Source organism: Hirundo rustica, chromosome 7, assembly GCF_015227805.2.
Source record: "Hirundo rustica isolate bHirRus1 chromosome 7, bHirRus1.pri.v3, whole genome shotgun sequence".
NCBI classification, from domain to species: Eukaryota; Metazoa; Chordata; class Aves; order Passeriformes; family Hirundinidae; genus Hirundo; species Hirundo rustica.
This window is the reverse complement of record NC_053456.1, coordinates 38239331-38267122: the sequence shown is the minus strand read 5'-3', so window position 1 is coordinate 38267122 and position 27792 is coordinate 38239331. Positions and strand designations below refer to the sequence as shown.

The 27792-nt window shown below is 52.8% G+C and overlaps 1 protein-coding gene across 2 annotated transcripts; it reads left to right on the top strand.

Annotated features, from left to right (window-relative positions):
• Positions 1-27368, top strand: MLPH (melanophilin). 2 transcript variants are annotated; one of them, XM_040070016.2, is made up of 17 exons: positions 1-226; positions 4213-4434; positions 5949-6085; positions 7491-7529; positions 8135-8229; positions 8912-9040; positions 10635-10821; positions 11962-12113; positions 16309-16392; positions 18148-18339; positions 20763-20948; positions 22694-22849; positions 22940-23032; positions 23205-23270; positions 23409-23466; positions 24994-25091; positions 25411-27368. In XM_040070016.2, exons 1-17 carry the CDS (start codon positions 117-119, stop codon positions 25435-25437), a joined length of 2031 nt encoding a protein of 676 aa, XP_039925950.1. In that variant the 5' UTR covers positions 1-116; the 3' UTR covers positions 25438-27368. The 2 variants fall into 2 exon arrangements, with proteins under 2 accessions (XP_039925950.1, XP_039925952.1); XM_040070018.2 differs by lacking the exon at positions 20763-20948 and having other exon boundaries at positions 2-226.
• The last annotated feature ends 424 nt before the right edge of the window (positions 27369-27792 follow it).

The following is a 27792-nucleotide window of genomic DNA, read 5'->3' as shown; positions in this document are numbered from 1 at the left end:
AGCCGCGGAGGTGGGGCTGAGCTCTTCCCCCGCCGTCAGCGCCGTGCCGGGGGACGCGACGGCGAGCGCTCGGGGTAGCGAGTAACGGGATCGGCCTCGACTCTCGCCGCGACGAGATGGGCAGGAAGCTGGACCTCTCCAAGCTCACCGATGAAGAAGCCAAGCACGTTTGGGAAGTCGTTCAACGGGACTTTGATCTGCGGAAGAAAGAGGAGGAACGGCTGGAGTGAGTATCTGCTCTCCGGCCCCCGAGATGGGGGCGAGCGGGCCGGAACCTCGGGTCCCCGCGGGCTGCGGGCTAAAACAACCTGCCGAGGCCGCGGGCGAGGAGAGCGGGCCCTGAAAGGCCAAGGCGGCGGATAGATCACGTTATCAGCGCCGGGGTGACACGTTCGGGCAGCACAGGCGCGAACTGGCGCCGCGCCATCGGCGGCGATGCGGATCGGTGCCACCGCCGCACTTTATGGGGACAAATACCAAGAAATGCCTCTCTGAGGCTTGAGGCCGATGGGGTTCTCGAGGGGAGACTGAGCCTGGGAGCAGAGGATGGGATTTGGCTCCCTTGGTTTTGCTTCGTGTGATGGGTCTCGTGTGTTTAGGGCAGGAGTTGTTCAGTGGGTACTGGGAGTCCTCAGATCCGTGAAGAATCCTGAAAAAATAACTGAGAGTAGTAAACTTACTACTACTACTAGTAAACCTATTTTTAGTAGCCTTAAATACGCAGTACAGGGAGCTGCACTGTCCTGGGAAGGTGTTAAGGGCCCACAGATTGAGAAATGATTGAAAATCACCGGAGCAGCAAATTCTCTGAACTTCTAAGTCCTTATAAACAGGATGTTGGACAGAAGTGCCATTTAAAAAATGTTCTGTCAGATGAGATTAAATTTTGAGCATGAGAAATCACAACGGTTCATGTTTTGTTCATGAACTACTTCAGACGCTGAACTTAATAATGTCTTAACGTATTTCAAGAAGCTGCAGTGACCCTCTTCAGGGTCTGGCCAAGTTTTCATTATTCCGGAGGAGTGGTCCATGCTCTCAGACTGAGTCTGGGCAGCGCTGCACTCCCACTGAGCCCTCAAACCCTCCTAGCTCTGAATTTTGTGAGTCAGGGCTGGTGCTGACACCCCAGACAATGCCTGGAGACCAGGAGCTCCTTAGTTCCTCTATCAGATCCAGAAGGAGGGGTGAAGAGTGATAGCCATCCTTGGTTTGGGATATCTGCATCCCTCAAAACCTTTCGATCATGGGACCCACTCTATTTACACCACTGGCTGCAAGAAACTCTCAGTTGTGTATTTTTCATCCCCCTGATTACCTTTTTTTGCCTAAGAAAAGCCAGCCTTAGTGGGAGGCAGAGATAATTCAGTATCATCATCTACTGCCTTTCTCTGCTGGTAGCTCTGAAGAGCAGGAAGGAGATCAGACAGGGCTATTTAAAAAAATTATCACCCTGCAATGGGTGCATGTCTCCCTTGTGATGCATCTGAGCTCAGCCTGGAGGGAGGAGGTGGAGACCTACATTGCTGTGCCCTGCAGTAAAGAGTTGGGCGAGGTGAATTCCTCCCTTACTCGACCTTGGCGCCAGACTGGCTTATCTGGGTCCTCTCTGATGGCCGGGAAGCTTCCAAATTGAGTGCCATGCTCTGGGAGATGCAGGATGGGGGAAGGTCTCAGGATGCTCCTACCCAACCCAGCCTGCCGTCTCCCCTCCTAGGGATCATTTCCCCTGGTTTCTTATTTTTATTTTCTTCTTGAATCATGCCCTGCAGAGGGCTGGCATTAAGTATTCAGAAACTAAAGAAATTTCTGTACTTTCTGGAAAATTTCTGTGACAGACCAGAGCACTGGTCTGGGGAAGTAGGCCACATTCCTGAGCGCTGGACAGGGAGCTACGGGAGAATTTCCTGGCTGTAACAAGCTGGGACATGATGTGACATTATGGGAGACCCTGCAGCCATTCACCCTGTGCTCTGTCCAGCCCCATTTACTTTTCTATTAATTTACTTTTCTATTCACCAGGCTTGTCTCAACCTGCCAGCCTCGAAGAAATGTCCCGTCCACCCCCTCCCCAGCTTAGTCTTTTTCTTCCCTTTTTGCTGCTTCTCTGTATTTTGTTTTTGGCAGAAGCTATTCACCAACAAGGGACAAAGGCTTCGGCCGGCCACAAACTGCACAGGCATGTGAGGGCAGTGCTTTGCCCTCCCCAAAAAAATAATGTCCATTTTGAGGGGTCTCTCCCTGATTCTTTCCTGAAACGTCCATGCGCACCACCCCATTTTTGGGGGATGGCTCCCCGCGTCTCTCCTGGAGCTCCGTAGGTCCAGCCCTGCTGCAGCTGGTGTCCCAACACCACAGATTTATGCATTCTCCCGTGAGCAGAGCAGGGAAGGGGCTGGCTGGTGCTCCTGCCAGCAAGAGGAGACAAGAGGCATGCGGTTCCTGCGGGTTTTAAACTGGTTTGGCTGAGACTCGTCCTTCCTTTGGCAGGTCTGGCGAGTGAGGGAGGAGAGGTGAAGGGATCCAACCAGTCTCTGGGAACCAGAAAAAGCAGTTCCAGTAAAAAAGATTGGGTCCTGCTGGCAGCAGCCTTAGCACGGGAGTGGAAAAGGAGTACTGAGTCGCACCCAAGGGTTTTCTATGTGAGGGTTTCTTTTCAGAACCACTTAACATTTACTGCTGGGACATTTGCATCGGTTCATCCAAATCACTGCTAGGATGGTGAACGGCTCATTATACAAACCAGGTGCCCAGTTTTCTGTTTTTGTACTGGTTTTTACATCTCCCAGGTGTACATGCAAGTTGGTGTCACTCCTGCGCGACCACAAACAGAGGAGCGACACCGAGAAATGTGTCTCGCGGTGCGCTGGCAGCCAGCTGGCCGGAAAATTCTTCCTCGGGAAAAAATATCAAGAGCTGAGCCCTAATGTGCAAACTGATAGGTTAAAGAGAGATTAGCTTGATTGACATGCCTATCCTTCCCACTGCCAGTCACACCACTGCTCCCAGGGCCAGCCAGGCTCCTGCTGTGGTCACCCCAGCTCCTGTTGTGGTCACCCCGGCGTCAGTCCGGCACCGGGAGCATCACCAGTGCCTCGTGGTGCGCTCTGTGATCCTGAAGCAGCCTCCAGACCTGATTGCCTGAGGGCTTTAACCCAAGCTGACTTCTGCTCTGGAAAGCACAGCTTCCTAACTCTGTCTAGAGAGTTAACAACTTTCCAGGACCTTCCCTACAAGTCAAACATTTTCCTCTCTGCCACAGCCCCAAAGGCAAACATACCTGAGGTGGTGCGTGGCAGGGGCAGCAAACAGAGCTTTTGGGCAGTGCAGGGGGCCCCCACCAGCTTGGCAGGCATCTCAGCTGTCCCCAGCTGGTGCTGGGCCCTCAGCCTCGTGCAGACACTGTTTCCCATGGGGACCTGCTCCGGCAGCCAGGTCTGGATAGTGAAGGAAGCCTGCAGGGATCCACTGCCGGGTGAAGGTGCTCTTGGAAAGCGCTTCCCTTCCACGGGATTGTCACAAGCATCTCCTCCTGCTGCATCCTCTGAACAGCCACAACCTTGTTGCACATAACTTAATAAAATTCTCTGCTGAATTGGCGTAATAAAATTGTCTGCTGAATTTTTAGCACTGGAGAACTATATTAAATGCCCTTTTAATCCTTTTTAATCCCAGATTCCTTTTCTTCTCTCTCTCTCTCTTTTTCTTTTTTTTTTTTTTTCCTGTTTTAAACTAAGAATTCCAGAAAGATTTTAATTCCCTGCAGGACTCCATGCTTGAAGATTGTGTCAGGTTGGGATGCAGCTGCAGATTTTGGGAAGAGCCACTCTCCTGAGGTTCCTGGCATTAATGATCGACACTGTGAAACAAACAGGACAGGTTTTGGCACAATCACTTTTTTTTTATTTTTTAGTGATCCTTGTGGGTCCTGTCCGGCTCAGAATATTCTGCGATTCTAATATTAAATTAAATCTATATTAAACTCCAGTTACCCGTCCTGAATCTGGAGCCCACTTCGTTGTTAGCTTATTTAACTCGTGATGTGTTATCTATTAGATTTGCCCTACAGCTGTTTCCACAAGCTGCAGACTTGCAGTGTTCCCTGGAAAATCGCTCCTGAAATGATTGTGGCGTGATGGGCTTTGCCACGTGAGAGTTTGCGGTGAGATAATGACAAACTCATGTTCCTGCTTTTGGGGCTGTTTCCTACAGGGAGCTGAAATGCAAGATCGACCAGGAGAGCAGCAAGAGAGAGTTCCTGACGAGTCAATCCCACCTCAATGAAACTCACTGTGTGCATTGCCTGCAGCCCTTCAAGTTCCTGCTGAACAGCAAGCGGCAGTGCCTGGACTGCCGCTTCTACACCTGCAAGAACTGCAGCCGCTACAACAAGAAGGAGCAGGGCTGGGTCTGTGATCCCTGCCGCCTCTCCAGGTACTGCTCCCCAGGGAATCACTGCATGCCTGGGGCTGGGAGGCACGTTAAAGCCCATCTCCTTCCACTCCCTGTCCTTCCATTAGCCCAGGTTGCTCCAAGCCCCGTCCAGCCTGGCCTGGAACACTTCCAGGCAGCCACAGCTGCTCTGGGCAGCCTGTGCCAGGGCCTCACCGCCCTCACAGGGGAGAATTCTTTCCCTGTATTCCATCTAACCCTGCCCTCTGGCAGTGGGAAGCCAGTCCCCCTGGTCCTGTCACTCCAAGTCCTCGTCTCCAGGCCCTCCAAAGCTCTCCTGGAGCCCCTTTAGGCACAGGAAGGGGCTCTGAGGTCTCCCCAGAGCTTTCTCTTCTCCAGGTGAACACCTCCAGCTCTCTCAGCCTGGCTCCAGAGCAGGGGGGGCTCCAGCCCTCAGAGCATCTTTGTGGCCTCCTCTGGTCTCATTCCAGTCGCTCCATGTCCTTTTCTGGGGGGGACCCAGAGCTGGAGGCAGCTCTGCAGGTGGGGTCTTGTGATCAGGACACCCAAAACAACCACACGGAGATGAGAGATTTGCATGGCAGAGACGTTCCTCCGAGAGAGCCCAAGGCTGAGCCAAGGCCAAGCGCCCCTCTGCCTGGTTATTTCTTACTTTTTATACATTTGTGGGTCTGGCTGTGGATTGGCTTCTGGGGTTATCACCTCCCAGCCGAATGGCCAGACCAGCTGTCAGTTACAATTGTTTTCAGGTTAGAAATATGTAAACAAAGGACAGAGAATGAAAAACAAAGGATTTGTTTATGTTACATGTGTGAGAAAAGGCAAAAACTGCTCCTGATATTGTACAGAAGCTAAAAAGACTGACTCCATCTTATGAACAATCAAAAGGCTTTAAAAAACTCAGAAAAACCAGGGTGACAGGGTCTCACCTGAGTGGGGCAGAGGGGCACTCCCCACTCCCTTGCTGCCCATGCTGTGGGATCAGCCCAGCACACAAGGGGGGTTCTGGGTGCCAGTGCACATTTCTGGCTCTTGTCAACATTCTCACCCTCCAGCGTCCCCAAGTCCTCCCCCCCAGAGCTGTTCCACGTCCATTCTCCACCCAGCCTCTATATTTGCTTGGGATTGCTCCAGCCCAGGGGCAGGACCTTGCACTTGGCCTTGTTGACCCACTTGGATTTCTCACAGCTCCGCCTCTCAAGGCTGTCAAGGTGTCTCTCTGGGTGTCATTCCTTCCCTCCAGCGTGTGACAGCACCACACAGCCTGGTGTGTCAGTGAACTGAGGGAACGCTCAATCCCATTGTCCATGTCACCAACATATACATTAGAGAATTCCAGTCCCCATATCAGCCCCTGGGAATGCCACTCCCCACTGGTCTGCTCTGAGGGAGGCTGAGGGACGAGGTGATGGGGCTCAACCAGACGCGCCCAAACTCGGCGTCCTTTCAGACGAAGGCGTGCCGTGTTTTTGTTCAGGTACGGGTTTTTTGGGTGAGGGTCTGCTCACCTGGGTGTGCCTCCTCTCTTTGGGCAGGATCGTGAAGATCGGCTCCCTGGAGTGGTACTACGAGCACGTGCGGTCCCGCTTCAAGAGGTTTGGAAGTGCCAAAGTGCTGCAGTCCCTCTGTGGCAGGCTGCAGCCAGGCCAGGGGCTCAGCTCTGCCTTTCTGGGTGAGGAGTGGCGGCCGCTGCGCGTGGGGGATCTGTGCTGCACCCCCTTGGCGTGCGCCGGGGCAGGAGCAGCGGTGCTCACAACATCGCAGGGAGGAAGCAGAGGTTCAGGGCTGTTCATTCAGACACGGAGCAGATGTTCTTGATGATTTTTGTGCTGTTAAGTTTTTACCACAGACTGGAGAATGTAAGATCTTTACAGTTGGAAAGCATCTCCGGATGATCCAATCCAACCCAAGACTGCCAAGAACACCACTATACCATGTCCCCAGGTGCCAGATCCGTGTGGTTTTTTAACACTTCCAAGGATTGTGGTTCCACCACCACTTCCTCAACCACCCTTTCAATGAAAAGAAATTCCCTAATACCTCATGTTTAATTTTAAAAGTCCGATATCCTGCAGTTTCTAAGTACGTAAATTTCCAGCTCTTTTTTTTTCTCTATTTTTGGTCTTTTCATCACAGAGCTTGTGGAATTAACCCTAGTTTAACCTGCAGGATAAAGCCAGCCCTCATTTTTTCCCCCAAGACCTGATGATTTTTAAAACCAACCTGATTATCCCCTGGCACTGACAAAACTGTGCCGAAACTAGTGAACTACCTGTCACCATAATTTTTTTCTTCAGAGCTTTTTGGACCTTCCATATTTCTGATTTTGGTTCAAGAGTACATAAGTATATGATTATGCTAATACAAGTTAGTTATTTACTAACCAGCTCCTCATTGTTATTCCTAGAGCTCCCACTCCTTGGCCTATTTCCTTTGGAAGCCAGTGTGGAGTTAATTCCCATCTTGAGGAGCCACAGGAAAGTTTGCACACATACCATTGACGTGACCTGATTCAACTGCTCCAATCACTCTTTTAGCCAGGCCACTCATGGCAGAAATAGCAGGAAAAAAAAAAAAAAAAGGACTGAGAGACAATCCATGCATTGTTTGGACCGAAAATGCATCAAGAGTGCACAAAACCCCAAGCAAGCGTGAGGGTAACAGTGCCTTGGGCTGCTTTAAATTGAGATTCTGATGCTTTTTTCAAAGGGAAATGGTTTTATTGTTTATTATTTTATTAACACCAGTGAATTGGCTTGACACTCGAGCAAGCAAGAATCTCCTCCTGGGATGTATCTCCAGCCATCTGCAGTTGGCTGTGCCTTCCCCTGCAGCTCCCAGGCATGTTGCATCAGCCTCGGGAAGCAGTAGCAAGCAGATCTTTGACTTTTAAAAGTCAAGTCTCATCTCCAAGCACCTGTTTTGTTCCCTCTAAAGAGCCTTTTTAACAATGATCTCTTGTGATGGGTAGAGAATGAGAATTCCAGTTAGCCATGGCTCTGAGGCTTGCTCTCTGCCTGAGGAACAGGAAGAAAATGTGATTATTCATTTTTCCCACCATTTTTCTCTTTGTTTAGGTCTTCATGACAGAGTTTATAGCCTGCCAGACATTAACAGTAAGTAAAAAAGGGGATTGCAGCAGGGGGCTTGCAGTTCAAGCAAGGTTTCCAAAGTCTTTTTGTCTTCACCCCCGCCCCAGCTTTGGGCACTTCTGGAGAGATTTGGAGTGGTCAGACCATGGAAAACATTCCTACACTGCAGTGGAGATGGACTGTAGTGCTCAGCTCCTGCCTTGTGGTACATCTGGGGTCTTCAAGGGTACAACAGGACTTTTAGTTACGTGCCAGACTTGAAGTTTGCAAGCACTCGTTATCTCAGAGCAGTGGGTCGTTGATAAATAGAGGAGCTGGCTGATCAGGAATAGCTCCTGAGCCTTCGAGCACTGGAGTCACCCAGGTGGACCTCGGGGTTGTCTCTGTGGTGCAGGCGTGCCTTCACTTGCACATCTGTGCCGCCGCACATCTGGCAGGGGAAGCAATGAGAGCCAGCCAAGCCTTTGCGACATCGAGTACTGAAAGTGGGTGCCTGCAGAAAGAAATATTCGGGGAGGCACTTCTAGTCTGGGCCTTTTCACCCCAATAAGAAGCATGGCCTCGCCTGCAGGTGCACTGGTGTCACCACCAGGGTGGGGACTTACCTGCTGCTGCCTGTGTCCCTCCAGGAGAGTGCCAGCTGCTCGCCAGCTGTGACGCCGGGGGTGACAGCGATGAGGAAGACAACGGCCTCCGTGGAGCTGAAGCAGAGCGCTACAGCAGAGTAAGCGTTTGGTTCTGGAGCTGCCACCGCCTCGCTCCGTGTCCCTGGCCTGCCTTGGGTGATGGTGGTGGTGGCTCTCTGTGCCACTTTCAGAACTGGACCTTTCCCTCTGTTTTTCTTCTCTGAGATAAGCTCCTCTCCCAGTTTGTGTGAAAGCAACCAAGTCAGTCACATCATAAATACTTGTGCTCTGGAAAAAGGACTGGCTCCTAAAACTATGGATGTTACCAATTAATATAAAAGTCCCAACTCCTGCCTGTATAATGAGAACCCCCCTGCTCTGGGTTTTTTTACTAATAACCTCCCAAATATTCAGAGATCTGCCTGCAATGTCCTTCCTCTGAGGACGGGGAGATGCTTCAGGGCTCAAAAGCATCACCTGGATCTTTCTCTGAGCTGTAACCTGGCTCAGCTTTCCCAGAGTGCCTTTATAAACCAGGAGAGGGATTCTCACTCTGCTTATGGCAGCAGTCCTGAGCCAGAGGCTGTGGAAATCGGGAACCCACTTTTCCTTTAACACAAGTACATGCTGTACCTGGCTCTCTTCAAGCCCAAATTCTCCCTGCAAAAAGCAGAGCAAACTCAGGCAAACTAAGGAGAGAAACAGGCTCCCTCCCCCTTTCCTCAAGGTTGACTGTGTCTTACACTGAATTTTCCTCTCTTGCACTTTTCTGTGCTAAAGATGTGCAAGACAAAGCGGCTGCTGTCTGTGCATCCCTTTGATTTCGAACTGGACTCGGATTACTCTGCTCAGTCTCGCCGCCAGTCTGCGCAGCTCTCTCCGGCAGCCAGCAGCCCGGATGCTTTCCAGGTACTGGGAGACTCCTGGGGGTTTCCTTTCCTTTCTTCCTCCTCCTCCTTGCTTGCTACCACTGCTCCTTCAGCCTCAGAGCTCCTTCAGCTGGTGTTGGGAAGCAGCAGTGCCAATCCCTGAATCCCCATCGCTGCTTGCGATCTCGTCTTCCAGTTGAAGTCCTTTGCCTCAGGCTAAGTCAGGAGCAGGACATCTGATCCAAGAGAGGATGAGTGCTAAGATGAGACAGCAAGAGATTCTCCCTGCAGATTTCCTTGCTCTCAGCAGACAACCGCTTCCTTGTGTTGTCCCAAGGCTATGGGACACACCCTGGTTTCCAGCAGGTTCGATGCCCAAGGGATGGTTAAATGAAATCAGGTTCTTCTCCCATGTTCCCATGCAGTTTGGGGCTGGGTTTGCCGTGTGGTGGCACTGGGGCGCAGCTGGCCAGCAGCTCCGTGAGGCACACGACCTTTGTGAGGTTGAGATGAATCCCAGAGAGCCAGCATGAGCGAAGGCCAGTCAGAGGGATGAACACTGGGAGGGCAGAAACTGCGGGAATGCTGGTTGCTTCTAGATAGGAGACAAGAGGTGCGTTAGTATCCAGAGCTCCTGGCCAGGAGCAAGACTCAGACAGGCCCAGACGGTGCAGTGAGCTGTGCCCTGTGATCCCACCAAGGGCCAGGGTCCAACAGCCCCTCCTTCAGCTGTGGGGATGAACATGGATGGGGCGACCCTGGCTGTGGCAAGAGGTCTTCCAGCCTGAGAGGCTTCAGGTCCAGCTTTTTGGCCCGCTCTTGTTTGGCTTTCCTGGTGAAATTGCACTTTTAAAGTATTAAACAGCTCCTTCTTTTTAATAATGCTCTGATTAAACTCTCTTCTTGGGTAGACATAGGATGTGCTGAGATCTGTAACAACAACTTAAAAGAAATTAATCTGCACAATTCCATACAAAATTACGAGAATTTGGGAGGAATCATTAGATCCCTCTTTCTGTTTGTCTTTTCCCCCTCCTTTTGCGGCAGAATTCAGTGGGAGGGATGGCCTCTGTCACACTGGATCTATGGATTACAGATTATTTGAGGTGTCGGCTGTTTGAATAAGTAGAAGGGGATGGTGTTTTAAAAGAGCAGAGGGTTTTGCAGCCTGGCTGAAGGAATTCCGTGCTTGTAAAAATTACCAGTGCCCCCTGGCAGTGATGGGAAGTACTGCTCAGGGTTCAGCAGCCAGGCAAAGCCTTTGGATGGGGTGATAAGGAACTTTTATATTTTATATAAATATAATCGGCATTATAAAGGTCAATCCATGCATGTATTGAAGAATGAAGAGAGGAGCTCTTAGTGAAGGTCAGGAGAGACCAGGATTCATAGAATCCTAGAACAAATTGGGTTGGAGGGACTGTAAAGATCATCTCATTCCAGCTCCTTCCACTATCCCAAGTTGCTCCAAGCCCTGCCCATGCTGGCCTTGGATGCTTCCAGGGGTCCAGGGGCAGCCACAGCTCCACATTGTTCTTACTTTGGGGGCCTCTGGGCTGGAGGCAGCGCTACAGGTGGGGTCACACAAGTGGAATCTCCGTGGGCAGCTGCTCAGCAGCATCCTCAACTCTCAGTCCTTCCCAGATTTCCCCAACTCAGCTGAAGATGGCTCCCAGGAGTCCAGGATCACGGATGCAGACCTGGTGTTCCACCACGTGCTGCAGGAGCCAGGGGTGAGCGCTCCGGAGCAGCACTTCAGCACCGAGGTTCGGCTCACCGTCAACGCACGGCGGAGGAGCCTGGAAAGAAACCCAAAGCCTGGTAGGTGTCCTGTTGTCCAGGTTCCTCTTGTATCCTCTTGGGACAAGCGGCTGCAAGTGTTGCACCAAAGTTAAAAACATCTCTGGGCTTTTTTCTGAACAACCTCAAAGCCTCTTTGAGGGTCAAAACAATTTGTCCGTCTGCAAAAGGGATTTTTCTTAGGAAAGAATCTTGCTGGTGTTATTTAGCTGTAAAAGGGCTGATCTTGTTCCCAGCAAAGCCCAGGGGGTTTCTCCTAAGGTGCCGATCCCTTCCATACCTCCTTGTGATTTCCAGGGTAGAAACTAGATACAATCAGATGGGCATTGCTAGAAACAATGAGTTGTGTTTCCTGCTGCGGGCAGAGGAGTTCAGCTCCGTAAAGGATGTCGTGGCTGCAGAAAGCTTTGGTTTTTTAGGGGACTTGGAGTAGAACTGGAGACAAGAACTGGAGGTTGCTGACTGGCACCTTGTAGCTGGGCAAGGTGCATGGGTAGGCTAAATGATCTGTGGATTTGTGAGTCTGTAAGTACCCTCTAAGAGGCAGAATTTGCCTTTTACAACCTCTGTTTTCCCTGCAGTGATGGCAGAGCCAGGAGGGTTGGATATTGGCTTGTGCCTATGCAAATGTACCGTAGGCCCTTCTGTCTCTCCAGTGGCCTGGCTGTATTTTCAGGACATTTGGGAATGCTGGAGAGACCTTTAACACAGCTGTTTGAATTCCCATTCCAAGTCCTGATGGAGCATCACGGCAGCAAGGTCCCCTGGCACGTTGATTCCATTTTGTCTCATTGTTTGTGTCTCATTTGAAATCCTCCTTTACACAGGAGACTTTCCACTCTTTTTAAATGCTCCGTCCTAGGCTGCTCTCTAGCCTGAGCCTAAACATCTTCCAGCGCCTGGGCAGTCCACAAAGGGCAGGGTCCAAACCTGGGCTTCCACAAAACGAGGAAGGCAGCAGTGGTTTGTGTGAGGGGTCTGGCTGTTGAGGGCAGGACGGCAGGGAGGGTGCTCCTCGTGCCCCGGGCGGGACCCTGCCGGGCTCGGCGCCGTGCGGGCACGGCGTGCGGCGCTGCAGCCTGCTCCGTCCCCAAACGTGGACCGGTGTCCAGGAAGGAAGTCGGGGCTGTGAAGGCCTTGGACCTCTGTCTCTCCCCAAAGGCATCCCCTGGAGCGAGCCGCCCCGCGCGCGGTACTCGGCAGACATGGACACCTCCGACGAGGACGTGAGGGGCGCCCAGCTCCCACCCCACCACACGAAGCGCCGGAACAGAGCCTCCTCCCAGGAGAACATCAGCCGCTCCTCAAACCAGGTATCAAACAGGCTGTGCCCGCGCCGGGCCCGTGGCCGCGTCCCTCCTGCCGCCTCTGAGGTGCAGCGTGGTTCAGAGGAGGGGAGAAGCAGCAATGGCAGCCGGGGTGCGCTCTTCCAGTGGCAGCAAGAACAAAACCAGGCTCCGGTTGGTGCTTCCCTCTGCCCACGCTGCCATCACAACAGCAAACCTGCCTCTGCTGCCGCTCGTTCTCCAGCTTGTCCTCATTAACCTGAGTTACTTGTGGGTTCTTGCGTCTCCAGAAAGGATTTCTTAAATTGAATGTGCCAGTGTGTCCCATTTTATCTTCCTTTTTGCCAGGGTCGGGATTAAATGTGTGAGACGGTATTTCTTGTTCAGAATCAGATGTTTATTAACTCATATTTATATTACAGTCTCACAAACTGTGAGTTCTACAGCACTTCTATTTAACAACTAAAAATGGGCCTGGATCTCTCTCTACAAGGCCTTTTAAGGATCAACTGTCTAATTAAGAAATGACACTTAAATTACTTTTACTTTTAACCCAATAACAGACCACCTGTGGCCCGCAATGCAGACTTTTCTATCTAATTACAAAATACTGCTTAGACTCACGAAGAAGGTGAAAAAGGAGGACTAGCTTCTGCCCTAAAACCTCCATCTTGCTTTATATATATAATACTATATTCTAAAACCTTAAAGTCTAAGTTTTCTACTGTATCATATGACACACTTCTATTCAAACTACACGCTCATAATCCCAGTTCTGTCATTAAATTTTGGAGGCCTTTTCCACGGCTTCAGGTCAAATGCAGTGTTTTCTTGGGAGTCAGTGCCTGTCAGCACAGAAAGCCTGAAATTCTTAGTGACCAGGTTTCCAACAGCAGTGTTTAATAACCAGATGGAGCTCTGGAGACGGATATTTAAAAAGCACCCAGATCCTTCTCCTCCTCTGCAGTGTGTTCCTGCCTCGGCAGGACCGGGTCAGGATGACCTGTCACCTACCTCTCCTGAGTGATGGTAATGGGGGGAACAGCCTGAAGAAGGGTGTCAAACAGGGTCTAAGCTTGTGTTTTAATTGTCCAGCAAGGACCTGCCGTTCCCGGTGCTGCCTTTGCCGGTGGTGGGTGGTGAGGATGGTGAAGCTGATCTGGGTCCTCGGATCTCAGGAGCAGCAAAATGCGGGGTGGCGTTCGGCTACAGATACAGGGGCAGAATCAGTTTCCAGTCCCACAGCTGGTAATTTTGTACATCCTGGACCCCTCTTTGGGTAATCAGCATGAGATCTGCGACCACAACCCTCCCTCGGCACCACACTTCATGTGCCTGGGTAGAGAAAGCTTCTCTTTGCCGTTCACGTCTGTGGGCACATGCTTTAATCTGTAAATGCCACTCTTTCCTCAGCCAGCAGTAAATGGGAGAACCCTGGACTGGCTGTCCTTAATGTGGCATGAAATGTGCACCATGCTTGGCAGTGGGGAAATGGGGCCAAATTCCTCCCAATGCCACCCACCACTTCCTCCAGCAGCTGGGCAACCTCCCACATCGGGCTGTGGTTTGCTCCCTCACACCTGGAGGAAGGCTGGTGGGGAGCCTGGTCACCCTCATGGTGAGGAGACGTCTTCTCACTCCACTTTACCCCGTTTGCTCTCCTGGGTTGCTCATTAGCTTAAGTAGCTCCCCATCCTCGATGCTCTTTGTGCTGCTGATGTGTTTACAGCCAGCAGCCATCCTCCCACTGCCTGCTCCTCACCCAGCTCTCTGCTGGTGCACGATCATAGTTGTTAACCCTGTATTTTCCCAGAGCCTGGCTTCACCTGCAGTGTGGTCCTGGCAGGCACCTCGATGGCATCTGAAGGTTTAAAGAGGTGGGGAACTCAGCTCTTTGACCACACAGATGAAAACTCTCTTGTCCTAAAACTACCTTAGGGGCAAGCTTGTCAAAATACGGTTGTTTGAAAACCACTTTAGCTTTAGCTCTGATGTTCAGTCCCAAACACAAGAGACTTCTCCAGTAACTGAAGGAGGGACTGTTCCCTAGTCCTGTGACTCCAGGAGCCAAAGGTTCAAGAACAAAACTTAAAAAAATAAAAACTCTATTTAAAAAAGCTCTTAAACTTGATGAGACTCGAAAAGAAGCCCTGAGTTGGTAACTGCGTGGGTCTTTGCCTTTAGGTTTTTAAAAATCAGGTAGGAACAGGACCAAGCCACAAGAAATAGCTCCAATTTATCAAGTTTCTCCCCAGAAGCCATCCTGCTGTACCTCAAGGGAGCTCAGTGGGTCTGGACTCTCAAAGCTTTGATGCAGTCTGGCTCCTCTTCTTTACATTAAGCCTCTGTTAGGGGCTTGGGTAGAGTAACCTGTCCTCTCTCCTCAGCAGCCAGGGGTACTTTCCCCTACCTGATGTTATGGGCTGTGCTTTAATTTTATTCCTCTTAAACGTTTTGATTCGAAGCACAGTTTGCCAGCCTTTGTCAGTCACACTGAGAGGGGTGCAGGGTGACCCAGTCCTTGATGGAGACGGAATGCCCGCCCTGCACTGAAAGCAGCCTCAGCAGGGAAGGAGAATGAAGCTTTTCAGCTCCTGTCCTGGTCGATTCCCATCAATATCCACAGCAGCCCGTGCTTTAGGCTCTGATCTCTCCCGGTCTCTTCCTTCTGGAGATAGGGCAGTGGTGACTCCTGGTTTGTCACCATCTCTGAGGCTGATGGGCCATCAGAGGCTTCGTGATGCAAGACTCGGGCCTTAAACAGCACTGAAAAACCACTTAGCAATGGACTGAATGAAGTGCTTTGTGCCGGTGGGTTCAGTGCTGCTCGGAGATGCTTTCAGTTTGGGGTGGTAGTGACAGCTCTGCTCTCCACGGTGCCAGGTTTTTATATTCATCTTCCCTTAAGCAGGTGCAAGCATCCCTAGCTGTTGTGAGGGTCTAATTAATCAAAAGCTGGCAAGCACAGAAACTGAGAGGATGGAAATTGTTACAAAAACAAAGCCTGCCCCTCACATCTCTTTGTTACCACCTTTGCTTACTGCTTTTGCTGCTTGCTCCCCTTTGAATGGGCAGAAGCCACTCGGAACAGCAGTGATGCACTGGTAGTGTCATAAAACAGCCAATATTTATCATCATTTATGTTTTATTTGTCTGGATCAAAGGAGAGAAAACCGCTACTTTTTCAAAGAAAGAAAAACTTCCATTTCTAAAGGGGGGAGGAAAAAAAAAAAAAGCTTCCTTTAATGTTTTCAGTGATCATAGATCATAGAGATATTTTGGTTTAAATGGATCTGAAAAATCTCTCATTCCACCCCCTTGCTATGGGCAGGGGAACCTTCCACTATCCCAGGTTGTTCCAAGCCCTGTCCAGCCTGGCCTTGGACACTTCCAGGGATAGAGCAGCCGCAGCTTCTGTGAGAAGCCTGTGCCAGGGCCTGCCCACCCTCACAGGGAGGAATTTCTTCCTAATGTCTAATCCAAATCCACCCTCACCACAAAGGTTTGTCTTGGTTCTTGAGCGCAGAAAGTAACTTCTCTTTGATTTTCAGGATTTTGTCTGTCTTTAATTTCTCTGCCCTTCTCTCCATGCCCCATCTTTAGTCAGAAGTGCGAGGGATAAGAGAGGGGCAAGCATCTGGGTAAATCAGTGCACAGAGAAGTCAAAAAACTTCAAAGTGGTGGGGAAAACTTTGAGGTTTGGTTTTGCTACTCCGATTTTTTTCATGGGGAATTCTTGCCCTCTTCCCTCTTCCTCTCCACCACTGCATTGGCAGGCGTGTGATGGGGTGGTTACAGCTCGAAAAACATTAGTAGGAAGTGAAAATGGCTGCTGACTTCAATTTGGGGCAGCGTGGGAAGGACGGCGAGATGGGTGCTTCTGTTGCAGGCTGGTGCTTTTATTGGTGATGGGGTTTTACACGCACTGCATCCAAGCTCCAGATGCTTTGGTGGGAATTGTCTTGTTCTGGGGGCTTGGCGTTGCTTGGAGTTTTCCAGATTTGAGGTTGCTCTGCACCTCCTGGAACTTACTGGCATTTTTAAGACATCACTGAAAAGACACTGTTTTTAAATGTCTTTTAACTCTGCCCGTGGTGGCGGTGTCCTGCTGCTTGCTTTCCCCTGCTGGTTGCACTGTTCCCTCACTGTCCTGGCAGTGGTGGCTGGTCTGTTCTCTCCTCCTTTTCCCTCTCTCCCTCTCTCTCTCTCCCCTTTCCTGTAGATCCATGAGCTCAACACTCGCATGTCCGCAATTGAACGCGTGCTGAGCCGCTTGGAGGAAAAAATCCTGACGCGCTCTGACGAGGTAACCGGACAGGAATCCCGCAGGGATGGAGTGTGGGCTGTGCAGGTCCCTTCCCCTGGCCACTGGAGAGGCTCCTCTGAGGCAGCCAGCATTGCAGGGATGGACAAAGTCATAGAAATGTTCAGGGTGGAAGAGACCTCTGAGACCACTGAGTCCAACCATTCCCCTAGCGCTGCCAAGCCCTTCACTGAGCCCTGGCCCTCAGTGCCACAGTGACCTGGGCTGTTTGAGTTCACTCCTCTGTTCGGCCTTGGAGGCTGCTCTCCAGTTCCAGGTGATGGAGTGCCCTAGAAAACATTGCATGGCAGGACAGAAACAGCAGGAAATTTAACCCATTCGGGCCCTGTGCAAACCAGTGCCTTCCTTGCCCCCTCTGCGCAAGGAAAATTCTGTTTCAGGCTGATACTTCACCGAGTGCTAATTTCAGGAGTTTTGTTAGGTGGTGTCAGTATCTGCAGAGCTGTGACAGCTCATTTGAAATCGTGGGACACTCAGTACCTATGAGGAAGGCACCTGGTTACTGTGACTGTGAGAGCTGAGTCAGGAAGCATTTCTGTATCCCTTCTGAGCTGCCCTGACCTTACCATGCCATCAAATTTGGAAGAAAACAGCTAAATTAAGTTAAAGCTGAGCAACGATGTAGAATCTGTGAATATTTAGACAGCTTAGCATTGATTTTTGGGTTGCTAATTTTAGACTGTGCACTCTTTCCCTTCATGTGAACCCATCACCACTCTGGGAGCTGATGGCTCGGTAGAATGGATGGTGATAATTACAGGCAAGGCCCCCAGGCATGGACGAAACAATGCGATTTCTCCTTTTTTTCTAAAATCCGCAGCGGGGGATGGCCACAATTTAAATCATTCGGGGTTTAATCATCAGTAAGCCCGACCGAGGGAGTAAGAAGTTTTCACAGTGTCAGGTTCACACAGTTTATTCCCATATCCAGGGCAAATCAGAGCACAGGCAGTGGGCAGTGGGACAGGCTGAGCATAGCTTTCCAGCAGAAAGGATAGCAGAGCCCTGGAATAGGTTGCCTGGGAAAGAGATTGCCTGCTGCAGGTGCCACGGTTGGAGGCTGTTAAAAACAGCTCAGACAAAACCCCACCAGGTATGACGCAGGTAATTGTATTCCCATCTTAATGCAGGGGTCAGCAAGTTCAGGAACTTCTGGAGACCTCTTACAGTGCCTGGGAGTTTAATAGGATCCTTTTCCAGCTGTCGTGAATTGCATCTAACAACAGGGGTGGGTGGCAGTGTGCCGTCTAACCCGCAGGGAAATTTGCTGTGTGGTTTCTCATCCCAAATGAGACTACCCAGAGGTTCCAAAAGTTACCTCAGGGAGCGGCAATTCCCACGGCTGCTTCCCTCTCCCTGGTGATCCTTGTTTCTGGGTTGCTGCGACCTCTGCCCTCAGAGCCACCAGCTATGCCATGGTTCCTAACAAGAAACGTGGTGGTTTTTGGCCCCAGATCGCTCATGCCCACCTTTTTAAGGGTGGGGGAAAGGCAGTTTTCCACAGAGAAAACCAAGCAAGTTCTGTGCGTGGGGAACATGGCAATGAAGGTTCTTCGGGTCAAGGGTTTGTGTTCCTCAGCGAGGAGCTGGAGCGCAGCTGGCTGGGCTCTGCTGTTCCCTGGGGTGCTTTGAGATCCGTGGTCCCCCTCCTTGAGCTCCTGTGCTGGGTGAGCGTGTCGGGACCCGGGCTGTCCACCACAGGAGGCTCTCACATCCCTCCCTCCTTCTGCTCTCCAGTCTCCGGCCCCGGAGTCCCACACTGATCCCGATGCCGAGGAGGAGGAGTTGAAGAGGAAGCTGGAGGAGTTAGCCAGCAACATCAGCGATAAAGAAGTCTCTTCTGACGAGGAGGAGCGTGAAGTGGAGAAGAGAGCAAAGAAACCAGAGATGAGTTCCTCCAGTGATCCCGTGGCCAGGGATGTCCGAAAGGTAATCTCTGCCCTGCCACCCACGTCATTCCAGGCTGCATCCACGATTCCTTCTGCTCTCGGTGATTTCTGGTTTTACACCATGAAAATGTGACTCTTCTGCTGTCCCACGCCTTCCCCAGGGCTGTGTCCGGGTCTGCTCTAACAATGCCAAGGCATAGGGAAGTCCCCGGGTGCTAGATCTGGACATTTCTCCTTGCAGGCTCTCCCAGTCTCACCCAAGAGTCAAAAGTAATGCCTCTGAGAGCTCTTGCAAGGCTGCTGCCTGTCATGGAGAGGTACACAACCTCCACATCTACTTAGAGGAGTTGTCCCAGCATCTGGAAGTCGCTGTGGAGAGGAGTCCTTGGGGTGGGAGACGGGCTCGGTGATGATCTAGTACAAGCAGCTTTTGTCAGGCACCTGCTACAGATGTCTTTGCCACAACTGTCAGTGCTCCTGAGTCCCTAAATCCCTGAGCCCACTTCCACTCAGCCAGATCAGCATCTCCTGCACTTGCAGACTGTGCTGACTGCTGTCCCTGCTCATTGGTGGGTGACCTGTGGGGACAGGGATCAGGGAGAGGAGGACAGGTCACAGCACCTCTGCAGTGTGTCCCCAGTTGTGCAGAGGCTCCAGGACGATCCATGAGCACGGATGGAGAGGTCAGCATTCCCTGTTGTGTCTCTGAGGGCCGGTTTGTCCATCCCCTCCCTCCCGCCTTGGCTGTGCAAGGGGGATGTGTGCATTTGCTCCCACACCTCCGCTGCTGGCAGAGGAAGGAAGCAGGTACCACGCTGCCCCTCCTCTCCTCTCCTCTCCTCTCCTCTCCTCTCCTCTCCTCTCCTCTCCTCTCCTCTCCTCTCCTCTCCTCTCCTCTCCTCTCCTCTCCTCTCCTCTCCTCTCCTCTCCTCTCCTCTCCTCTCCTCTCCTCTCCTCTCCTCTCCTCTCCTCTCCTCTCCTCTCCTCTCCTCTCTTTCCAGATCCACTCCTCTGAGGCTGTGGTGACTTTCCTGGTGCCTTGAAGCCTCCCCTAAATGTGCATTTCTTCCTCACCACACAAAACCTGCTGAGTTTGGGTACCATTTGCTGTGCTCTCACTGCCACTGGAGCAGCAGTGCATCCTTACCCACAGCATCCTTTGCTGCCTCCTTTTTCCTGAAAGCTGCTTTCAGACGATTGCTGCAGCCAGACTTAACTTCTCGTAGGTTGAACAATCTGCATCATCTTAATTAACAGTTTCTAATTAAGTGCAGATAAGTGGTAACTCACCCAGCCAGGGGGACTTGGTTTCTGTGTGAGCTGCTGAACTGCAGCAGACAGAGGCTCAAACCCTGAGCTGTTCGTGTGGTATCCCTGTAAGATTCTGGTTTCTTATGAAATGAAGCCTGGATCCTCCAGATTTGCTACTTTCTTTGCCCCCAAGCCCTGCTATGAAGCAGGGGGGAATATTGAGATAGAAATGTCTGCAGTAGCTGGACCAGCCTTGGTTAAAGGCTCTCAGCGTGGATGATGTGTAACAGCAACTTTCCTTATAACAGATTTAGGTTTGGATTTTGTGTGATTCTGAGGGATTTTTGGTATGAGGTTCCTCCAGTCAAGAGAAAGTCTTCTAACTGGGGGAGTGCTGTGATGGAAGCACACGAACCTAATGGAAAATGAGAAAAAAGCTCTGCTGTACCACGAAGGCACCATAAAATGATAAAAATATCATCTGGACTGAGTTAGCTGGTTCTCTGCGGGACAGCTTGTCCTGGAAATATGTGCAGTGGTAAACACAACCAGCACATATGTCACCCCCATCTCCTTGGTTTCTAGGGAATTATCAGCTGGGAGAGAGATGATGAGTTTCTTGGGCCCATTTTTACATGCGTTTAGCACCTCATCAAGCCGCGGGCAGCACTTAGGGGTGTTATTGCCATCAGCGCTCCTTGGGGTGGGAAGAGAGGACATTAGCCCCAAGTTCTGGCCGTGCGGCAATACAATCATTTTATGGGCTCTGCTTGTTTTTATTCTTTTACCACGAACTCAAGGAGTTGTTTGCATCCCTGCTCAGGCCTGCTGAGGTGTAAAGCGATACGCTGCAATTAGATCTTAACTGCTGCGTAACCGAGTGGCCCTCGGGTGGCCAGGTGCTCCCAGTGAGTGAAACGTCCCTCCATAACCTCTTTTCCAAAGCCTTTTAAGGTGACTTCTTTTGTCACAGCCGTTCTGCAGAAAGCACGGGCTGAGATCAAAGCTCTGCCGTAGCCGCGCATCCCGTCTGGTGGAGAGCCCTTAGGAGCAGCGTGAGCCGGTTAATTACCACTCCTGCTTCTTTCCACAGCTCCTGGAGGTCTGGTGCCCCTCTCCCCCCTGGCTTTTGTTGTTTTACACACCACATTAAAATAACATCCGTATTTTTTCCCCCTCCCTCCCTCCCTCGCTCCACTTGGGCTCTCGCAGAGGTCGTCGGCTCAGGCTCTGAGCGAGATCACGGCCAAAGCGCTGAGAGCCATAAACGCCACGGAGGAAGCGGTGTGGGAGTCGTTGCATGGAGAGAGCCGGGGCTGTGCCCTCCCTGCAGGGCGGCTTCCAGGCCTGGCAGATGGGAAAGAGGTGGCCGAAGTGTACCGGGAGCTTGAGGAAAATGTAAGGCTCCCCAGAGCTTTTGGGCAGTGGGGGGTGGGAATACAAAGGAATACCCCCCCCCCCCAAAAAAAAAAAATTCTTGTTAGTGGGTAGGTCAGCGCTGAGAGGATGGTCAGCAGAGGGATTAAAAAGCCTGCTCTTGTAGGATGGTGCAACAGCAAAAGCAGATGCTCTGTCTCGTTTCCTTTCCCTGGTTCCTGGTCCTCTGGGCAATGAGCATGGTCCCCACCTTGCTGTAGCATCGCTTTGCTGGACTTCAGCAGTCCCAGCTCCAGCAAAACTGGTGTCCCGTTCCCTTCGGTTCCTCCCCAGCACTGTTTCATCAAGGGGTTTATGGACGTGAGCCACCCCCTCACTGAGGCTGCTTGTGCCTGGGGTGGTTACAGCTGGAGTGTAATCCCCCTGCAAGGTTTGTGTGACCCCGGAGCACTGGCAGCTTTTTTAGCCACTATAAACCCCTAGGAATTGATTCCCTGTGGGAAATGGTTCGCATCCACAGCACCCTGTCCCAAGCTCCAAAGAAACGTGGGAAATGTCCTGCAGTGGGGAGCGGGGTTTTAGGACACGCTCTGTGGCTCATCTCTCACTGGGGAGAGCAGGGAGCTGCAACACCTGGATGCTTTCTGGCCAAATACAGCATCCCGGGAGAAGAGGGTTGGAGGCATGGGGGTTTTGGGGTTCCCCCTCTCTCAAGAGAGGGGTTAGGGCTGGGAAGGATGTGAACTTCGGGCTTAGTGCTGCTACTGCTGCCGTCAGCTGGGGACAGGGGTGGGTAGACAATGGAGAGATGTGTGTCATCCTGCCACTCCTTCAGGGATCCTGGCTGAGTCACAGCTGGCTGGCCACTGTTCTCCTCTGCCAGGCATGCCACCCACCTTGGAGGGCACTGGGAGAGTCTGATGGGCCAGCAACAAACCCCTGTGGCTCAGGTTGGGTGGGGCATGGCCTCAGGAATTGCACTGGGACCGGGAGGGGGCCTTCTGGGAGTGTGGTTTGGGTGGATGAACTGCAGTTCAGTGCATGCAGAGGGCTCCTGCCAGGCGGTTTGCCACAGTGCCCGGCGCAGGGAGAGCTGAGAGGGCTGGAGGAGCAGCAGTTGCTGTGGCAGTACTGGGATTTTGGGATGGATCAGCAGAACAGTGGCCACATCTGACCATCTGATGTGATTGCATACTGATGTGCCAGTGTTTCCTGAGCTGCCTTGCTTGGACCTGTGTCCCTGTGGTAACCTGGGAGGAGACAAGTGGCAGTAAAACCAGAGGTTTTATTGGGATGGATCCTTTTACTGTTCTTCTCTAGGCAGCAAAGGGAGGACGGTGCAGGCTGGCCCTGCACCCAGCAACACAGACACCCTGGAAACAGAGTGAGGCAGGTTTGGAAAGTCAGTCTGTCTCCTTCCCAGCTCTGCCCTCAGAGGACACAGCAGCCTGAGCTGGTTTGCAGGTACCTGCTCTCCCTCTGAGCACACGGCACAAAGTGCTGCTCCTTCTCGAGCGGGTCACTGAGTTTTGGTCCTTCCTGTGTTCCCATGAGTCTCCTACCACTTCACACTCGGTAATTGCTCTCAAGAAGCCCAGGAAAGGGAGAAAATGAGATGAACAGCCGTGTCAGAGAGGACTGGTACTGTCTGCGCTGCAAGGCAAGAAGGCAGTCAAAAAAGAGTGGCAGGAGCTGCTGCGGTCACACCAGGAGAGGAGAACTCCAGTTAATTCTTCAATGCAATTTTTCCTTTTGCTGTGTTTCAGGTGTACCTGACTGCTGGAAAGACCTACCAGCTTGAGAAGAGCCTGAAGGAGCTTGAGGAAGGGGCTCAGCACAGCGGCACTACCGACTCGGAGCTGTCGGAGCTGGAGGACAAAGTGGCCTCGGCAGCAGCCCAGGTGCAGCAGGCAGAGAGCGAGGTGAGAGCCGGACTAACAGGTGGTTTGCCTGGCCAGTGGTGGCAAACAAAGCCACTGATGGATCCTCCATCTGTTCTCCTCCCTCCAAAGATATCGGATATTGAATCCCGGATCGCAGCTCTGTCTGCTGCGGGGCTGACAGTGAAGTCTGTGGAGAAGGCAAAGAAGAAGTCGAGTGTGCAGGTGAGCACAGAGGGTGCTGGCTGTGATGTACGTGCTCCCCTGCTGTAGCTGCTGCCCCTGGCTGCTGGGAAGGGTCACCGAGCCCTTCCCAGCTCTCCCCGTGCTGCCGTGGCGGACTGAGCCGTCTGCCTCCTCGCACCACAGAGACACCTCTGCCTTCCTCTGTCCACAGGCTGCCTATCTCCACTCTCCTGGTTCTGCCAGCAGCAGTCCCGGGGAGTCTCTGGATGACATTAAAGTGAGTGTGTGTTTAATCACAGGCTGTGCCTGCACACAAGCAGGGTCTCCAGGGGGCTGCCACCGAAGCAGTGGTCTCGGTGGGGAGCTCTGCCCTCCCATCCCTTCCCCAGCACAGTCTGCTCCCCTTCTCTTGCAGGCAATGCCCGGACTGCAGAGGTTCAGGAGGAAGTTCAACAGTCCCCTGGAAATCACCAGTAAGGAGCCCGTGGGAGATGGGGGCCCGTGGGTGGCTGGGCTTTGGGGGACGCTGATCCTCTCTCTCTCTCTCTCTCTGCATCCGGCTGCGTGTCCGCAGTGGAGTCCCCTTCCCTGTGCTCACGGCCTGCTGGTAGGACAGCCACAGGGGAGACCTGTGCTGGGAAGCTGGGAGAGGAGGCAGCAGCTGGCAGGACTGGGCACGGTGGTGGGAGAGCAGAGGTCAGGCTGAGGTGGCTGAGTCCCCCAAGAACCAGGACTTGTCTGGGGAGACACGCCTGCATTCCTTTGTCCGTGGCATCCCATGGGCTCTTAGGCCTCAAAGCCTCACCTGTGCCCATCCTCTCTTCTGACAGCAATTTCTCCCTTGCTTGGCCGCCTTGGGGAAGGTATCCTTCCCTGGATGGCATGCCCCACCCCTGGGAGTGTTCCAGGCCAGGTTGGATGGGGCCTGGAGCAACCTGGTCTAGCGGAAGATGTCCCTGCTCGCGGCAGGCGAGTGGAACAAGAGGGGATTTCACGTTCCTTTCAACCCATGGGGAGCCATTCCGTGACTCTCTGAATCTCCACCCTGCTGCCCACCTGACTCAGCCACTGGTCTCTGCTGGGGGGCAAGAAGCCCTCCAGGACCCAGCTATGGACAAACAGCAGCTTGGGAGAGCTTCAAGTAGATGGTGATGTGAAAGTTGGCACAGCAGCTGGTGTGGTGGGGGGACAATCACTGGAAATGTTTCATCCTGACCAATATCAGCGAGACCCATTAGGAAATCACTTTTCTATTTCTCTCTTATCTCTCCTCACAAGCTTAAAGGCAAAAGGAGTGGCTCTCCTTCCAAGTAATGGAAGATGAAGGGAGGGAAGGGGGAAAAGATCATTTAATGCAGAGGTGGAACAGTATTTTCCCCATTCACACAGAAAATTAACAGTGCTTTTCCCCAGGCTGGAGTTGGTAGGTGGAAAGGTCCCTTGTCCTCGTCCTGAGGAGGAGTCATCTGCTCTCCTTCCTGCAAAGGGCAGGCAGATAAAGGCAGCCCATGGGACACGTCAGCCCTGCGAGGAAGTGGAGGGATTTGCAATGGGGACAGACGTCAGCAGACAAACCTAATCCCCCGTGCCTGGGCTGGGCCAGGGGGTGATCTGCTCTCCTGACTGCCTGCCTGGCAGGCCAGTGACTTGGAAAGCTGGGCCTGAAAAAGTGCAGCTGGTGGAAGTCGGTGGCAGAGGAGAGGAATTAACAGGTCAGGAGAGCGTCCCACAGGCTGGGGCAGTGAGAGCTTCTCCCAGGGTGTGGTTTGTGCTGCCAGGAGCTTTCCAGAGCAGAGGCCCTGGAGAGCTGAGTTGCAGCAGCAGCTCGTATCTCTTGTTGCCGAAGCGCTCCCGTCGCCCTCCCGCAGAGGGAGGTGCCGGGATGCATCCAGACGCGCAGCCAGCGGGGGATCGGTGAATCCCAGGTGACCTGCTGGGTCGCTGAAACCTCTGGTGAGGTGGGCAAGGACGTGCTGCCCATCCTTCTTCCCTCTCCGCAGGTTTTGACGACTCCTTTGACCGCAACTCGGTGTACCGCGGCTCGCTGACGCAGAGGAACCCCAACGGCAAGAACAGGAGGGTGGAGCGGCTCTTCGCGGTACGGGCCCGGCCCCGCGGGCGCGCTGCACGCCTGGCTTCCCCTGGCACCTGTCCTTGCCCGCTTTCTCCTCCAGCTGACGGGGCCCCCAGCTCTGGGTGCCGGTCCCACCGTGCTGTCTGGGGAGGGCAGGAGCTCCGGGATGGCCCGAGCCCCAGGGAAGAGGAACGTCTTGGAATTCCCGGGGCCCGCGTGGTCCGTGGGATGGGGCAGGGACTCCGTGAAGTGGCAGCTAGAAGGGACAAGGAGCAGGCTGGGTTGGCTCAGGGTGGCGTGGACACGGTGTAGGGCTGAGGTTTCTCCTTCCTGTGCCTTGCAGAAGCCTGTGATGACCCACCTGTCCTGAGGAGAGGGGACCTTCCTGCTACCGCATTTCAGTGAAGATGCAAGACCTCAGCAAAGCAAAGCCTCTCAACACTTTCCTGCAACACTTTCTCCTCCTTCTCCTGAGCCCCCCTCTCCCTGAAACCATGGACAGAAAGGAAGCCAGAGGCCATGGGCAGGAGGCCTTGCTGGAGGTTGATAGGAAGAGGAAAAAGCACTGGGCTGCAGTGGCCAGGGGCTCCCACGGGAGGATGCTGGAATGAGACCTTGGACTGGGGCAGCTCTTTGGCTCAGCCAAGGGGCCCAGAGCAGGAGCGACCTCCTTGGAGGGAGCCGGATGTCAGCGTGACGCTGAGCGCAGGGACTGGGGCGGGGACGCAGCCCTTGCCTGGCAAAAGCTCTCGGTGCCTGTCACTGCTCTCTGCCAGGCTGCTGGGGAGCAGGGACAGGAGCTGACAGTGAGTGTGGGATGCCCTTGGGGTACCCCAGGTGGAAGAGGGAGCCAGTGCATCCCAGTGCTGGGATTCACGTCCCAGTGGTGGTCCCAATTCCCTGCCGTGTCCATGGAGCTTCGCTTCCCTTCCCTGAGCAGCAAAGCAGGATGAGAGCAGTGTTGGTCCCCTCCCTGTGAGCACTTGCTCTTTGCTCCAGGCCGTGCAAACACCTGCTGAGGCTCCTGCCACCCCTGAAGCAGCCGTGGTCATCTGGGGGTGGGAGTGAGGCGAGGCCTGAGGGAAGCAGCGGCAAGAAAAGTGGGAGGAAAGGCTGGAGGGCTTGCTTGGTATTGGTTTGCTTTTCCAGCTCTTGAAGATACCTCTGCTCCATGTGAGGCTGTATCAGCAAGATACAGAACTCCAGCAAGCAGAGCGTAGGTGCTCCACAGAGGGCTCAGCCCCTGCCAAGATGCACTCGGTGGATGAGCGTGTCCCCTGTCCCTGATGATGGCACTGTAGAGCCTCTTGGGACCATCCTGTGCTTTGGAGGGGCTGTGATGACCTTCGGGGGCTGCAGCCACCCTGGGCCCCCGGTGTCACCCTGCCCCAGCTTCCCCAAGATGTTTGTTTTCCTCCAGTATTCAACTCTCCACATCCACTAAGCCCAGTGGATCAACACCAGCCCCATATCCATGGCCAGAGCATCAGAGTGGGCAGAGGGTTGCTTTCTCTTGCAGGTCACTTCGGGAGAGGGTTTTTGCTCAGTCCCTGTCCTGTACAGCCCCACTTCCCTCCCTCCCCAGTGGGCAAAGTGGGGAGGATCACTTGCAGCTGGAGCAGGGATGTCAGACCAGTGCTGACAGTTTCCCCTCCATGGCCACCCAGGCTGGATCATTTTAGGCAATTCCTGTGCATCTGAGCTAAACCCGCTTTAATTAAGAGCAGTAGAGTGAATTCTTGTGCAAATAACACATTTGTTTGGCTTTGGTAGTAGTAGAGGCTGCTAACTGCCTAGGAATTGGTCCTGTGGTCATCCCGGAGAGATGTCCATTGTCTGGGCTTCCCAGGTGGAAGCAAAACCAGTTTCTTAATTTGAAATGAAGTCCTTCTGGCCCAAAGCTCAAAAGGGTAAGTGCAAACCTCTGCCGTCACAGAAACTCTCCCAGGCACTGCGGCTTCCCTGGATCCAGCTGGTAGCTGTGCTGGGATGGCAGCTCCCAGGCTGGAAGAAGGGAGCTCCACCAAGATCATCCAAAGGGTTTGCACCCATCCTTCTGGCATCAGGGTTCAGCCTTCACCCCGGCCCCATCTCCTCCTTGTCTGGTTCCAGCCATGACTCCAGTCCTTCCATGCCTGACCCTGTGAAGGAGCCTCACGGGGAACCTCAGCAGTGCCGACCAAGGTGTAGCTCGGTAGCCACCCACGTTGTCCTTTGCTGGTTTCCTGACCCATTTGCCTGTGTAGAGATTATAATAAATGTACACTAAATCATGCAATAAAGCCAATTTTGTGTCCAGAACCACCCACCCATTTCCCAGTGTCTGTTTTCTCAGCACACTGGGGCAACGGCTCCTTTCTCTTCCCATGGAGTTCCAGAATGGTTGGGGTTGGAATGGACCTCAAAGCCCATCTCCTCACACATCCTGCCAAGGCCAGGGACGCCTTCCACTAGCCCAGGTTGTTCCAAGCTCTGTCCAGCCTGGCTTTGAATGCTTCCAGGCATAGGACAGCCACAATTTTCTGGGCAGCCTGTGCCAGGGCCTCACAGCCCTCACACTGAAGAATTCCTTCCCAATATCCCATCTAACCCTGCTCTCTGGCAGTGGGAAGTCATTCCCTGTGTCCTGTCACCTCAGACCCTTGTACAAAGTCCCTCTCCAGCTCTTCTGGAGCTCCTTTAGGCACTGGAACAGCTCTAAGGTCTCCCCAGAGCTTTCTCTTCT